At 45.0% G+C, this 15688-nt stretch overlaps 1 protein-coding gene across 11 annotated transcripts in view; it reads right to left on the bottom strand.

Annotated features, from left to right (window-relative positions):
• BIN1 (bridging integrator 1) overlaps positions 1–15688 on the bottom strand; it is a 98257-nt gene that overhangs the window by 33270 nt on the left and 49299 nt on the right. For 7 of the 11 annotated variants that reach the window (XM_086466239.1, XM_086466237.1, XM_086466234.1 and 4 more), the window contains exons 3-6: positions 13372–13426; positions 12815–12909; positions 10819–10914; positions 5404–5511 (exon numbers count right to left, since the gene is read on the bottom strand). In XM_086466239.1, the coding sequence (XP_086322365.1) occupies positions 5404–5511; positions 10819–10914; positions 12815–12909; positions 13372–13426 (354 nt within the window). Of the gene's footprint in view, positions 1–2564; positions 2658–5403; positions 5512–10818; positions 10915–12814; positions 12910–13371; positions 13427–15688 lie in introns of all 11 variants that reach the window. The other 4 variants (XM_086466235.1, XM_086466232.1, XM_086466230.1 and 1 more) reach the window with 1 other exon arrangement.

A 15688-nucleotide genomic window follows, 5' to 3' on the forward strand; every position in this document is an offset into this window, starting at 1 on the left:
AGGCCCTAGGCCCAAGCCCCACCAGTCTCAGCCAGACCTGCCTCTCAGAAGGGCAGCACAGCCCAGGACTCAACTTGCTGACTTTCTCCTACAGACAGAGATATCGTTCTCTAATAATTGCAGTGCCAAGGATGCTGCTTTTTAGTATGTACTCAGCATTTCAGGGGAGCTTAGCAAAAAGGCAAGAATTTGCTGTTCTAAGCCATTTTCTCTTTTGTTTCAAAAAGCACAGTCACCAAAATTTGTAACTGAGACCATGCAACAGCAAACCCCCCAGGAGACTTTACAGAAAACCCCCACTGTATTGTTTTTGTTACTATCTGCTAAAGGCCTAAAAAGCCAGCAACTTGCACACTGGAGGGAGGGACTTGGTTTTACAGCAGAAATAATAGGTCTTGCTGACCCCATTTTCGCTTGGACATTGTAAAATTACGAGGCAAGAAGAGACAGCAACACAGCTGCTAGTCAGGGGAAGGACTTTTTGTTTTTAGGTTAACATTCTGAACCTCTTCAATAAATGCAGTGTCAGCAGCCTTCCCACTTTTATCAAGAGCTTAACGAGATTTAGGGATGTCAGTAACACCTTCAGTCTTAAAGTCATGCAAATATAAAAACTGAAGCCTTTTTTTTTTCCTGCCTGCTCGTGTTTATGAAAAAAAGCTGAAAAACCTACATGTTCAGATACAGACTAATTTTCTTTATCAAGATTTTCTTTATCGAGATTTTTTTTTTGTTAGTCCACAACCAAAATAAAAATTAAAAAAAACCAAACTCACAAAAAAACCCAACCCAAAATCAAAGACTCCCAACAAGTAGAAACAAAAAATTAAGGTTGGCATTAGTATTATTTAGTTCAAGAATCAAAGAGGAAAAACTTAAAGAAGGACTTGACTTGAAAATATCTGAGGTGACTGAAAGTATTAATGTCACTTAGCAGGAGGTTAGCACTCCCACAATACAATGGGTGGAAAGACTACATGACCCCTTGTCACCGGCTTTAGGGCTAAGTCACTCAGTGCAGTGAAATCATCGATCAACTCTCGGCAGCCTAAAACCGAGCGCACTGGCTGAAGGAGCGGCCGTAGGCACCGTTTCTCCAGACACTCTGGGGACTGGGTATTACTCCTGGTCACCTCAGCCGGTCTGAGAAGAGGAAAACTGCGCAAGAGCTGATTTTTATTTGTGGCTTGAGAAACTTCCCGTACCTGCTTTCTAGTCCTCCAGAAATACCACCAGCCAAACAGACCAGTCAAGAACGGAAACGACACAGATCGTTGGCAGCTTGGTGGTGGAGGTGCAGGAGAAGCCCACCCCACACGCACAGGTGCCAAATGTCCTTCTCTGTTCAGTCCAGAATGAATACATATTTCCTCCCTTTGCTATGCATTTCAAGCAGGGCTGCTAACAGCTGTTCTTTCCCCGGGCTTTATTGATGTGGTAATCTCGTCTTTTCCCTGATCTGCAGCCATAAACCGACTGTGAAAAACCCAGGTGTTTTATAAGGTGGGAGTTTCTAGACTGCCATTCATTCACTGACAAGGAATGTGAAAACATAGGAGCATTTGAATGAGAACAGATGAGCTCACCAGGAACTTGTAAGCAGGTAACTGGCGCTCTCCCAGTCTAAGTAATGATTTACTATTTCTTGCCCATTGAGAGCATTTTCTTCTCACAGACTTTTTTCTGTCAGCTCCCCCTTATCTCTTAAGGGGCTCCAAGGTAAATACCAAGGCAGATTTCATCAGGAAGCCAAGCTTCTCTTGTGCAAGTAAGATTGAAATTCTTAGTCCCTGCTATCTCTGAGCTGCTCTCACATCCCTCAAGACGCTAGAAGCTAAATGTCCAGCCAAGTTCCACCACATGACACAACCATGACCTCAACCTGGAGCTGCTCAAATACATTACACTGAGTGCAAATTCCTTGGTCTGGGCCCACCTCTTCTCCTATGCAGAATGAAACTCTGTATATGTGGAAATGGATCTTTTAAACCACAACAGCCAGGACAGTGCCCATTTTGGAAACTTGGATTTTCCCACAGGAGAATGTTGCAATCTAACTTAGCAGACATAAAAAAAATCGCTTTCAAAGCAATGTTTGGTTTGGGTTTTTTTCTGGCTTTACTCAACAGCACAAATGCAGAAGCCAATTTTTCAGTGTTTCCTCCTTTTTTTTTTTTTTTTTTTTTTTTTTTTTTTTTTTTTTGGAAAAAGCAACAATAAAAATTGACTGCTTCTCTTAGAAGAAAAAGAAAGCACTAACTGGAGGAACTACACTACATCACCCTCTGCCTTGGCATTATTCCATAGCCCTTCTTCATCCTCATTTCGTTTTAGGGGAAGAAAACAACAGTCCAGTACTAACACACCTGATTAGAAATCAATAGGGCAGGCATAGATTCATTCACTGGTCAGCAACTTCCACATGCCCACTGTGGCTCGGGCGTGTCAAGGACACACTTAACAGAGGGGACTAGAGTGAACGTTGCCTAGAGATTAGTTGCACGGTACAATCTAGAGCCCAAAATAGCGCATGCAGGGTTAGAGCCAGGTAGATCAGCAGTCACCTGATTTCGGAGCAGATTAGTTTGCGCAACGAGGTGAGCTTGTAGCTTCCCTTGACACCACTGAGGCGCAGCTTTCTCAAGCAGCGAAACAGGCTGGGGGGAGGGAGCATGTTTGAGTGAAAAGAGAAAAAAAAAATAAACAGAACAAGAGAGACACAAACATATATCTTTTAGGATAAAAAAATTAGAATCACAACAGAGACTGTATTTAGAGGCTGGGCCAAACTAGTATCACCAAGGTGAGAGAAAAAACAAACAAACATCGCTGGACCGATCAGTTATGAATCCTTTGAAGCATGCCAAGTTTAGCAGTAATTAACACTCCAGTGTGGCTGGGATACTGCACACCAGCCAAGCAGCTGCAAAGAGCAACAAATACAGTTGTTAGTGACCTATCACATAGACAACCCTACTCCAAGTCATGGCTGTGAAGTGGGAGCTCCTTAAAGAGAGGTCAGGATTAATTAACCATCATAATTATTTGCATGCAACAGCTGGAAGTCCACAGTGCTTTATTTTAATGGCAGGTTGTGAGTTTAGCAATAAGTGGCAGGAGTCCTGGGTGGGAAAAGAACATCCATATATTAGAGAAGGAAAAAAGAGACCATATAGCTCCAAAAAATATTTGCATTGCTGTTTCTGTTCCTACACCATGAAACATCAATCAAGCCAGTTCCCATTTGTATGCTGCATCATAACCATGATTTCTCTTTCCTAGGGGCCCATAATCATATTCCAAAGTACCTTACACCAGAACAACCCTACTTCAAAGCTCACACGAGCAAAATCGCAGTCACAGGAACAGAGAGGTGAACTTCCTATGTCAGCCTCGCGCACGCTGAGCCCTGGCTGCTACCCACAGCCCTGCAGAGCTGTGTGACTGCAAGTGTGCGGTCACAAGCTGGGCTGTGAAATCTGCCCATGTGGGAAGAGCATACGTACATAACTCTCAGGGACTCACTGCTCCCATCTTTACAGGATCAGGACAGTAAGATGTGTCATGTATTATCCCATGCATGAGCTTATGGCCTAAAGCACAGAGGGTGGAAAGATCTGATTCAGCGCACATTTTGGCTAACGAGAAGAGTCTAATCAAGTACAAAGAGACACTCAACAGTTCAAACTGCACTGTCTTCATACTTCAACAAAAGAGCAACAAACAATTCCTTGTTAGTAACATCTTTATGTGAGCATCTGGGGCAACATGAGCGAGTGCAGCAATGATGAAGGCGACCAGCCTCTTTGGTGCACATCATCAGGTACCACTCTGAATAGATTAATTCCTACAAAAAACATTTCCACTGCAGCAAAGATTCCACAGACACACACCAATAATAATACCATGCCCCAGGGAAATTCAGCTCTTACCCCCAAACACAGTGAAGTACTGCTTTGAACAGAAGGCACAACCAGCTGAGCCTCATGCCTTGCATACAGAACCAGGCCTTGCTTTGCCACGCAAATGATGCAATGATACCCGAGTCATCAGTCTCTCTTTCCTTCGTCTGTCAAGGTTAATCACAGTGCATACACTGGTTGAGCAGGTGACTGATGACTTGCAGCTTAAAAATGAAAGTACTGTGGCCATTAAATGCAGATCTTTCGCTTGGGAGAAGAGATGCATCTTTCTTTCTTTCATGCAGGAGAAACACTAGCATCTCTCACATAGCCCATATTTCCACCTACCAGCAATAACTATAAGCAAAGGATGACAGCTCTTCTCAGCATGGTAAAAAAAAAAAAAAACCAAACCACAAACAACCAAAAAAACCACACACAACCAAAAAACAACAAAACAAAACAGATCCAGGATCCAGGCTCGCTCTTTCCTGCACTACTTCTAGTCTGAAGAGTCCCAATGTGCCATAGCCCACATTCAAGAGAATTAAAGAAATCTCCCCAGCCCTGGAATACCCTGTTGTGTCAAGACTTGTCCTGTGGAGTGGAGCATGTGGGTTCAGATCCCCTCAAGGTACAGGAGTAATCCACTGCTCATTTTCTGGGCAGGTATTTGAACTATGTGCCGCCTCTAGAACAAGGTTAACACTATCACTGTTCTTCAGCTACATTTAAGAGAAAATCTAAATCTAAGTCTTATTTTTAATGAAATTTATTCTAATTAAAAATAAAATCTTTCACTTGAATGTTGGACATGCCCTGCAGTTAACCCTGGATTCAAGCTGTTCACAGGCATGAAAAACCACACCCCGACAAAAGAAAACTCTTGTTTTTCTGCTTTCAGCCATATTTATCACCCAGTAATTGTGACCAATAGACAATAGAATACAGTCATCAAGTATGCACAGGGTGCATTTCCACCTCTAACTTACACTCCTAAGGGTCTCTGTCCTAGAATATCAGAGAACTTCACAAATACAACCAACCTCAAGCAACACTCAAACACTCCCAACACTGTTCTAAGACAGGGAGACAGAGCCCCAAAAGGCAGACAAACTGGAACGTTTTTCTAGGGCATTGCAAAGTCCTGCTTCCCCCAGAGGCACATGGGCTTTTTCTGACAGAGGCTACTGGTCCTGCAGTATCTGAGGAAATGCATGCCTAGGCCTTGACCACTGATGAAAACTGATGATGGGGGGGTCTGAACCAACACAGAGACCATCCTGCCTTCTAGGAGAAATAAACAGATGAGAAGGAAATACCTAGCAAAACCACACCAGTTCACAACACCTCAATGATCTTAAAGGTCCTTTGCAACCTAAATGATTCTATGAAAACACACCTAGTGAAGAGGTACAAGTGCACTTAAGACCTGCTCAGTAAGGCAATTGCAGACCTCTCAAAATGAAAGGATGGTTGCACACCCTTCTGCTTGCTTTACCTTTGCAATTTTGGTTTCATCCTTCTTCTTTGCAGTTTGCAGGGCTTCAAAGTGGTGTCTGGCACTGTCGTAATCCACAAGCTTCCTTCCTCGCTTCGCTATGCGAGACTAAAAAAGAGAGAAAAAAAAGTTGTGACAATCTTCCCCAGCAGCCAAAACCTCAAAGCATCTCAGGAAAACCCCCTCCTCTTCACCCAACTTCCAGAGCACCCCATGCTCTGCCCACACAAGGCCACTCACAGGATACTCCACATAGGTTGCCCAGAGAGGTAGCCCTGGGAGCCACCTGTGACAACCACCATTCTCAAGGGAGCTCCTCAGGAGGAGAGCAGACCCAGCCAGGGAAAGCAAAGGGATCTGACCAACAACAGACCCCACCTCTGGATGACATTAATGTTTTCAGAACTGTAGCTCTGGTGCTTCCTAAGCCTCCGCATGTGCCTGCATCCTACAGGCACCTGCTTCATCATTTTCAGGGCCTCCTGAGGTTGCAGCCAGACTCTTAACTAACCAGCTCACAGCCCTAGTTCGTGTGGAAGCTCACAAGATTAACTTCAACAAAAGAAGGCATTTCTGTTGCCAGCACAGCAAAAGCCTTCATCCACATGCTCAGGATATGCCTAGGACAACATTCTGGACCCTGCAACAGGTCCCTACAGGCAGCGGTCCATTGTAACTAGCAATTAAGCAAGAGGAAGTGCGAGGGAAAACCTAAGCACCGTGTCACTAATAGGCAAGACACGCTGAAGCTGTAACAAACTCAAGGAGGGAGCCAAGGCTCATGTTCAGGAATGGAGTCCTGACAAGTCCATGGGTGAGAATCCAGAATAGACAGTCAGGCCTGTGGCCTGATCCTCCATTACCCTTCTTTATCTGAGGTGCCTCAGGCTGTCTCTTCCCCAGCAGTTTTACCTCTGTGAGGCTCAGCTCACTGGGCTACCTGTTTTTCAAGAACCATCCATCCCCCTTAGACCCTCACCTCCCACACTCTCTGCGAACACCCCAGACTATCTGGGTCAGAGCACAGGTCTTCCCAACCTGACCCTAGCACCCCCCCAGCTCAGAAAGCCTGGTGCAGCATCAGTGATCAGCAGTCTAGAAACAAGCTGGAGAACTGGAGTGAAAAGGCATGGCAAGGAGCCAGGAAGGTTTCTAATAAACCACAGCACTCAGGGAAATTGAAAGTGCAAGATGAAGAATCAGCACTGGGATTAACTTGCAAAAGCAAAGCCCCCCCCTCCCTCCACTGCACTTGGCAGGGAGATGCGGTCTCCTCTCCCTAGGCTCCTGCAGATAAGTTGCAAAACCACACTCAGGGCTGATCTTTCTGCCAGACCAGCTGGGGCCAGTTCGCACATCTCCTACACATGCTCCTCTGCACTTTCAGCAAACGCTGGTGCAGCTCTGTTGAGTCAGAGCAGATCTGCAGGATCTCAGCCACACGCACACCCAAACTGATTTCAAAGCACTCAGCTCACTCCAAGAGGGGAATCGGGAAGAAGCTGAGCCACCCTGCAGTGGAGGTCACTAGAAGACACTTCCTAGACACCACACGGCCAGCCTGGAATGGAGATGAGATGTTGGAGGGGGCTTCCAGCAGCATGACAGTCTCTGAGATGCTAGTTAATGCATCTTACACGCACATCAGATGAAACACATGGCTGGGTCTGGGATTTAAGAGAGACAGGATTTTTCCCCCAGGTCAGACTGGTAGAGATAGCTGGAGTCTTGCCCACCTCTGACATGGCAAACCGACACTTCCAGGTTTCCCTGCCACCCCACCAGGGAGATTGATTCAATGTCACCCATCTCTCAAACACGGTCACGCCTGCACCTAACTGTCACCCTCACATTTCTACTAGAGTATGTGGAAATGCTGCAAGGTATGGATACACTGCCTGAGAGTCCTCCTGGAGTGACCACTGATCACATCATTGCCTGTGACAGCAGTACTGGGACTTAGCCCAGCCCTGAAGGCCGCAGGGTAACTTCCTTGTATGACTCTAGGATAGCTGCAGCCACCCACCACTATCTGAAGGTAAAAGCTGAACTCTTTTCAATCAGTTCACTGCTTTGTAACAAATCTATCTTAATTCGAGCCTCATTTAAAAAAAAAAAAAAAAAAAAATCCCCCAAACCCCAAGCCAAACTACCATGACACACTTTTTTTCTTTCCCCTTTACTGATATTTCGGTTTAAACCTAGTAGAAACGGGGGACCAGTTTCAGTGCAAGACAGAAAATCACCAATTCCACAGCTATTCAGAACTTAGGTTATGGTTTATCTTCTCTAGGCTCACTGCAGAGATCTGTACTCTTACTGCATGCTCTGCAACCTCAACCAAAAACTCACTCAGAAATATTATAGATTATGCAGAGTCCTACTCAAGAAGTTATACTGACCTGCAAAGAAAGGATAAAGTACTTTTTACATTCCTATTTTTCAAGTTAGAGAAGACAGAGAGGCTTTGTTCACCCCTTACAACGCAAGATTTAAAAATTATTTCCTTTAACTTATAAAAATTCATTACTAAAGGAATGCTATGTTTTCACAATCCTGCTGTGGATCCCACTGCAAGTCCAAAAAATTCAAGGGAATTTTTCCAGCCCCTCAAGTGAAGAAGGATTCAGAATATGTTAGAATTTAACAAAAAATAATGCATGTATGATCTAACTCATCATACATTTGAATTACTGGGCCAAAAAACAGGCCTTCACATAACTAAATTAAAATCATCTTCTTTCCATAAATCATCTTTCATTATCACAGTAATGCCAGAATTTCAGGAAAAGCAGAAAAACTCAGGTTTTGTGGAAAACAAAATGCAGAAAGCTATTACCACAACAACAAAAAACATCTCAAATATTCTGTAAATTACATAAGACTGGTTTGGGGTTTTTTTGCCTGCCAACCTTAAGAACGCTAATTCCTTATGTGAAGCCAAACTGCAATTTTGTACAACCGTAGCAACTTTCAACAACGGCACTTATAAGAGTTTCTATCAGTTGAAGATATACTTGATTTGAGCCACTTCTTGATTTGAGCACTTCTCACTGTTCTGGGATAAGGACAATCATCCCGCTGAATTACAATAAAAACATACTGACTTTTTTAAATTCATATCACTGAAAGTCCATTTTAAACAAATAGCCAGCTCTGGTGAAATATATCTCTGTCTTATTGTAGGAACCAACAGAAAGCCAAATTCTCACTCATTTTAATAAAGAAAGCAAAGGTGAGTAGTGCTCTCTTTAAAGCATTACTTAAATTGTGCATAAAATTGCTTTAACTTCCCATTTTCTAGAGCATCATCTGAAGACTGAGAAAGGAACGTTAGTAAGAAACACCTTAGTGGCCCATTCGGAAGTCAGAAAGCATCCATGGGAGCTCAGTGCCTAACACCTTGAGTTTTGGTGGCATTCAGGTCGTCCTAGTCTTGCACTCCTTTTAAAATCCCATTGTAAAACTTCAGTGGGACCCCAGCAGAATTAAGAAATCCCTAAGATACTCGGCATGGAAAAAAGTGACACTCTGAGATCACTCCATGCACAGCCGACAAGGTAAAATGTGATTAGGACTGAAGCAGTGCAGAAGCCCGAGTATACAGCAAACCTGAAACAAAACCTTCGGCTTAGGAAGCAGTGCACGAGTCTCTGCGCTGCTGAGGCACACAGCATCGCACTACAGGGAGCGATCAGCTCTATGGCCTTGAGCGGGTGGAAAGGAACAGCAAGCCTCTTCACCCTTCCCCACTTCAGACTTCCAGGAACAGAAGTGGCTGGAAAAATGAAGCAAAAACAAGGAGCCCCAGAAGGCAAGGACACTTGATGTTCAGGGCTCATTTTACAAGGCTGTGACCTGCCCCTCTTTGAGATAGCACAATCCTCTTGAAACAACAAATATTGACAAACTTTTTAAGACACATATGGCATGCAACCGCAGAGACAGCGTGAAACTTCTTAAACACTTGCCTTGCCTGAACAAGGCAAAGGGGAGGGGAGCAAAGGACCACGTGCTGCAGAGGTGGAGTAGGGTTTCCCCTTTTGGCAAGGTTCTGTTTCTGCACCTGCGTGTGGGGCGAGGTCAGTCATCGGTCACTGTGGTGAGGACCCTTGCCACAGAGTGTGCATGTCCCGATGCCACCAGTCCCCTGACCCATTTCTAGAGGGTTCTTGCCACAAAGCGCGCATGCCCCAGGATAGCCCCCCAACTCATTTCTAGAAGGTTCCAGCCTCAGAGTGAGTATGCTTGCAGTGACCTGTCAATCTGCCTCTAAGGGGTGGGGACAGAGACTTAGTAAGGCCACAAGGAGAGGAAACCATGCATGCCCACCGCCTGAGGATCTACCTGACAGGGGATCAGAGAGCAGCGATATCTTACACTCTGTCTCTGTCCTTTCTCTTTCCTCCTTCCTCTCGTTCTCAACTATTACCAGGGCCAAGTGCTGCAGTAGGGTTTGGCTTTAAGGGGCGTGGCAGTCAGGTTTGCCTTTAGTAAGTGTTGGGATTGTACTTCCCTTTGCCAACTCTCAATCCGGTTATCATTCTCATTACAATTATCAGTTGTTGCCAATGTTAAACAAAGTTACTAAGTACAGCTAATTGGAATTCTGAACCTTTGAGTAATTGTCATTACTCCTCATTGACACGCAGAAATTTAAAACACCCTCCCCTCGTCCCACCAAGTGGGATGGGACAACACATGTGGTGGGGAAAGGGTTGTTTTCACTGGTAAGTAGCCAAGCTGATACTTCCCATATGGCGATATCATTACTAGTGCTTCCATATGGCAAAGACATTTCCTGCATAACCTTCTCAAAATGAACAGAGAGGAGATAACTGTGGGGGAAGGGGAGCTCGCAGGACATCATTCAAACCCAGGTCTTTGGATATGATCTCCCCCTAAGACGCCTATCCAGCACTCCCTCTTTCCTACATCAAGCTGGTTACATGCACAGCAGAACTTCAGGGACACACAGAAATCTGCCTTCCACACCAGCCTCTATCTATAAAGCGCATTTGCCACTAACTGCTTCCTCAATGCTTTGTACTTACAAGAAAGTTAAAAATCAAAATTACATAAACCAGAGACAGAGCTTGTGAGTTATTGCTGACACTGCCCTCCAGCACTGCGATACAATAGGCAATTTTATGGTTCCTCCTGTTTTGCACTTATGTTTTCTCTTCAGAATCTTTCCCCTGGATTCTTCACTCTCATTTCAAGCCCAGAAGGAGAATGTAACATTTTCACATGACCCAGAGCTGCAAAGATCTCGGCTGCTCTAAAAGGAGAGCTTGCAGCAGCACAGCACAGCACACACATCCCCCTAAAGAAGATGGGGATGCAAGAAATTGATTCTTATGAGGTTTCACCTGCCATGATACCATAGATCAAAAGGTTTAAAGAGAATCTTACTTTAATATCTGGAAATTGGCCAAGGTACGTATCCATGGTCAGAAGTGCCTGATCCACCAGCTTCTGATGGAAATCCGTCCAGAGGAGATCATTGTTCTGAAAAACAAAAGTAATGAGCTAGCTATTAAGAACACAGAGATCTGCATTTCTCTTTTTCTCTGAGTGCTACAGTCAACAATTTCAGTCCCTTAGAGCTCTTCAGAAAGAGTCATTTCTTTGAAAAAACTAAGCAGCAGAGAATTTAGTTGAAAACAGAGGTCATGCCAGAAACGTAGAAAGACACAAACGCTTGATTGATGCTGCTAATTCAGGTGACCTCTACAAGGACATAGCACCCTTTGTGAACTTTCCTTTGAGGGACTGTCTTTTCCCCTGCAGTGCTATCCCAAGTCTATAGAACAGAAGGAAAGATGAAAGTTAGGCCAGCTTCATCTCCTTCTCCCAGCAGCCACAAAAAATGGGGCACCTGACACCACTAGGCACCATTTTCTGCTTTTCATTACAACATAGCTTTCTGGAGGATAAAGAACAATAACAGAAAGCTGTTCTAGCAGTCTCCAGCCCTCACACCACCCACCTCCACAGCTCAATGGACGTCACATCCAAGGCTTGCACCCCAACCTGTGCAAACTTTATCCCTGATCTTTTCTTCGGCTCAGGAACTTCCCATCAACACTTTGGATTAGGTGGAAATTGCCCCCCTCTCCTGTTTTTCCAACTGAATGGATTTGGCTAAAATATTCAGGAAAAATGCCTACTTTATGTGGGAATTTATTATTTTGGGGGGCAGGAATAGCACTTTTCTCCTGCCTGTTTCTTCCTAAAAGACAGAAACATAAACAAAGATATTAAAGGTGGAAGTGGAAGGCTGGAAATACTTCTGCAGACCCACAGAGTAACTACAATTAGTTCTCAGGACTCATGGTCTCTTTGACTTCTCTGTCTCAAATTCTCTGAACGGACAGTCTCCCAGGAGGCAGCCCAGTAGTTCAGAAACAGAAAAAAGGCCAACAGAGAACATGAAGCCAAACTAGCTGAACTACAACTCTATTATTTACTGCAACAGCACTTCATAATGGAAAGTTTCCATGTTAATACAAGAACTAACCTGGAAATGTTCAGGTTTTGTTTGATTTATCTGCTTTGAAGTCAGTATTTCCTGGGCAAGATGTAGATGTTATTTCAGGTGAGATTATCTGCAGCGGAAAGCAGGGGAAGGGAAAAATCCTTCTCCCACTCGCCTCTCTATTCCTTCCCCACTGCTCAATGCCACAGACAGCTGCAGATAAGCCCAGTCCTGCTGCCTCGTGGCAGATGGATCCACAGAGCTGAACTGCCACAGCTGCTACTCAGCAGAACAGCTGAGCAAGAGAGCAGAGGATGCCTGCCTCCAGCTGGAGCCACCACACACATATGCCAAGGGGGATCAAAGCTGTCAAATGGCAGACTGTGCCCTAAGCTCTAGGAAAACATCTGGTCAAGTTGGACAGGCATCACCTCACCAAGAGACGAGAACAGCAGGCTGGCATGACACATGGCTCAACCAAACAAGGTGACAACTGAAGTATGGCAGCTGGTGGTACTGCCATGAGTAGGAGGTTGTTGCAGCTAATGGCTGCCCTTACCACGCTTTGGCCATAGATTTAGCTTCCCCTTTCTCTTGCACAGAGCACAAACAATACATCCAGTTGAGTCTACTGACTCTCTTTTGGCATCTTCTGTCCCTCCTTAGCTACTGCTGGGAGAAAAAATTGCTTGTGGGCATAAGCATATGGCTGTATGTAGCGTTCACGCATCTGGGGACAGTGCCCAATACAGACAAAAGACACAGGCCACATTCCTTCAGCTTTCCCTTCTTCCCAATGCTGAGTTTGTCTCTCCAATTCCTCTGCAAAGCCATATGCCTGAAGAAATGTGGCACACAGACACAGCTTACAAAGCTCAGCTCTGACAACAGACCAAGCCTGGTGACCCCACATTCTGGACAGAGTCTTACCTCGGCTATTTTATTTGTGTCATCTCTTCCAGGCCAATCCGGCTCATAAACTTCCTGCAAACACTCTGTCAGCTTCTTGGAGGCCTCGTGCATGGCTAGGCAAGAAGAAACTGCTTTACAAAGAGGGAAATAGCATGTTCCTTACAGTTTAACCCTCATCATGAGGAACAGGGACACAGGAGATGTTGAATGGGTTATAACAACTGCTAAGCTCTTCCTTACAGAATCTCTGACCCTTGATAACACAGACATGGAAGGTAATTGGAGGGACAAAGGAACAGATGATGCAGTCCCATCAAACTCTTTGTGTTCATCCTCCCCTAGCAGAAGATATGAGAGTCTATCTGCTAAGACAGCACTGCCTATTTGGCATCAAAGCACAACCCCATTTCATCCTAGCTGGTCCTGAAGGATTCTGAAAGATCCCCCACCCAGACAAGGCTGACCTTTCCTACAACTCATGCCTGAGGAAACACCAGGAAGAGGATGGATGCAGAATCCTCACTGTGTAGGTAAGCACTAGAGAGGAAGCGATTCTCTGCTTATGCAGACCTTACCTTTTACGGAAGCCAAGTACGTTCGGAGGTCCTTCTGCAGCCTCGTGCCTTCAGACTGTGAACATAAGACGACCATCAGTTATCCTCCCGTGAAGAGCGCGCGTAAGGAGGAGTCAAGCATTTCTAAATAACGAAAAGTGGTCTCGCAGATGAGCTACTTGCCAGCCCTGTGACCACACAAAACATAAATGTTAACAGGGAGACCACACAGCCCTCTGACTTGGTAAGCCCACAGATGGGGACCTGCAAGCATGTTTGGCCAATGCCACCACCAAGGTACGAAGTAACATGATGTTGTTAAAGCTGTGATTTGCTCTTCCCAGCAGAGAGAGCTTTAGTGTTTTGATTTCATACAAGCAACTAGAGAGGGTCCTAAGGGCAACACTTACAAGTCAAGCACTAGCTGGTCTATGCAACAAATGTAACTGAAAGGAATCTGTAGGATATAGAAGATAGATGCAATTGATTTATTTTGTCTGGGAGCAGTTTAGCTCACCACTTTTTCCTGCCACACTGCAAACCAAAACCCCAGTGCAAAGTGGGTACAAATGACCTCTGACTTGTCTAAACACCCTGCCTAAATTGTCCTGTGCAGCAGGGCTTGCAAATACAGAATTAATCATTCTTTTCTTTAGCTTCACTGTGGAGGTGGCCTGACAGCAGCAGATCTCACTCACTAGGAAACAGAGGATTAAAATGAGAAGCTGGGCTGAGTTTTGCCAGTTTAAGCCTTCAGGTGACACAGGTGAGTGAAGTACAAGAACCCAGATTAGAAAGGGTCGTGGAGATTTTTACAGCAAAGTAGGCTCAGACACGCACACACACATGCACTGCCCATACGACTGCTCTCCTGCACTAGGATAAGCATACTCAGGCCCATCTCCCCTTTACCTTTCCATATGTCATTGACAGTGGCACAAAGCAGACAGTGAAATGCTCCCAAATCCAGACAGTGATGTTACACAAACAGAAATGAAAGGAAGAGAAAAGCAAGGCTTGAGAAGCTGACCAACACCACCACAGAGCATGTCAAAGCAAGGGAAGGCACAAACATTGAGGACACCTGTGCAGGCAACCTCTAGAGTATGCAAGAAGTACAGAAAAAAGTTTGAGACACAAAGATCTCTGTCATAAAACGGCTTTTTCTTATCCTGTGGGATCTCACTGGATCCTCACTATCCCCCAAATTAGCTGTAAAAACAAGAATGCAGGAAAGCAATAACTACATCTCACACCTTCCTCACAGCCTGCTGCCATTCCTCCTCTTCCTTCCCAGTTTATGTCCCATTGGGGGGGAGGGGGGGGAGCCCAGCATAATGAATTTTGACAGCTGAAGACAACTCCAGAGAGGGGGAGCTCACAGGACATCTCTGACAGCTGCATCAAAGCTACTAGCTTCAAAAGCAGATGTTTCCCATCAGCCCTCCCCACCACTCAGGCACCTCTTGCCTCAACTGAGCTCATGCTGTGATCCTTTGTGCTCCCAGTGCAGCTGCGCTCTCTAAGCAGAGGCTAAATCTGCCCAGCTGTTGAAGTGGCAGTGCTAGCACAGCTTTGTGGAGAAATCCATCTGCTTCCAATACTATGGCCCAATTTGTTTTCCTTGCCTCGAAAGTTCTGGACGAGTTCACATTTGTTCTTCTCCTACTGCCATCAACAAAGGAAACGAGGGATGAGAAAGAGCTGGCTGCTTTTATAAAAGTCAGACTCCTAGTCTGGAGAAGCATTTGGAACTGACTCAAAGAGAGTATAAGCGAAAAGGAATAATGACCACATCTGCTGCAAAAGTCCTAGGAGTTCTTAAAACACAGAGCAAACAAATGTAGAGCTTTTTGCTGGCTTAAGGTGAATGTAGAAACCTGGGCAGATGAGACTTTCCTAACAGTGCAATCAAGGAAGAGGTGCCAGAGTAATCAAAGAACACACATTCAGAGGACCATCAGGGAGGCTGAGCTAAGCAGCAGTTCAACCAAGCTGTAATATGTGTTTGCTTGTGCCCAATGCAGTGGGCACAGTGCTGTCTGCCTAGAACTCGTCCATGCTAGAAATCACAAATTGGAACTGGCAAGGTGAAATGTCAGAACACAAGACAAAATGGCACAGAAGAAAATAGCATGCAAAATCCCTCAAACAGATACATTACCATCCTGCAGCTGTACCATTTTTTGGAATGACTAAGTCTGAACACACAATTCTGAGGTTATCAGTAACTAATCAGCAGAGAAGGTCCTCTGCAGAAGGACCCTCTTGCACTGGCGCAGTGCAGCGTCTAGAACTGTAACTCTCAAAATTCTAGCATCTAAAAATCAGAAGCCAC

The sequence above is a fragment of the Leptosomus discolor genome, chromosome 5 (genome assembly GCF_034619465.1).
Source record: "Leptosomus discolor isolate bLepDis1 chromosome 5, bLepDis1.hap2, whole genome shotgun sequence".
NCBI lineage: Eukaryota > Metazoa > Chordata > Aves > Leptosomiformes > Leptosomidae > Leptosomus > Leptosomus discolor.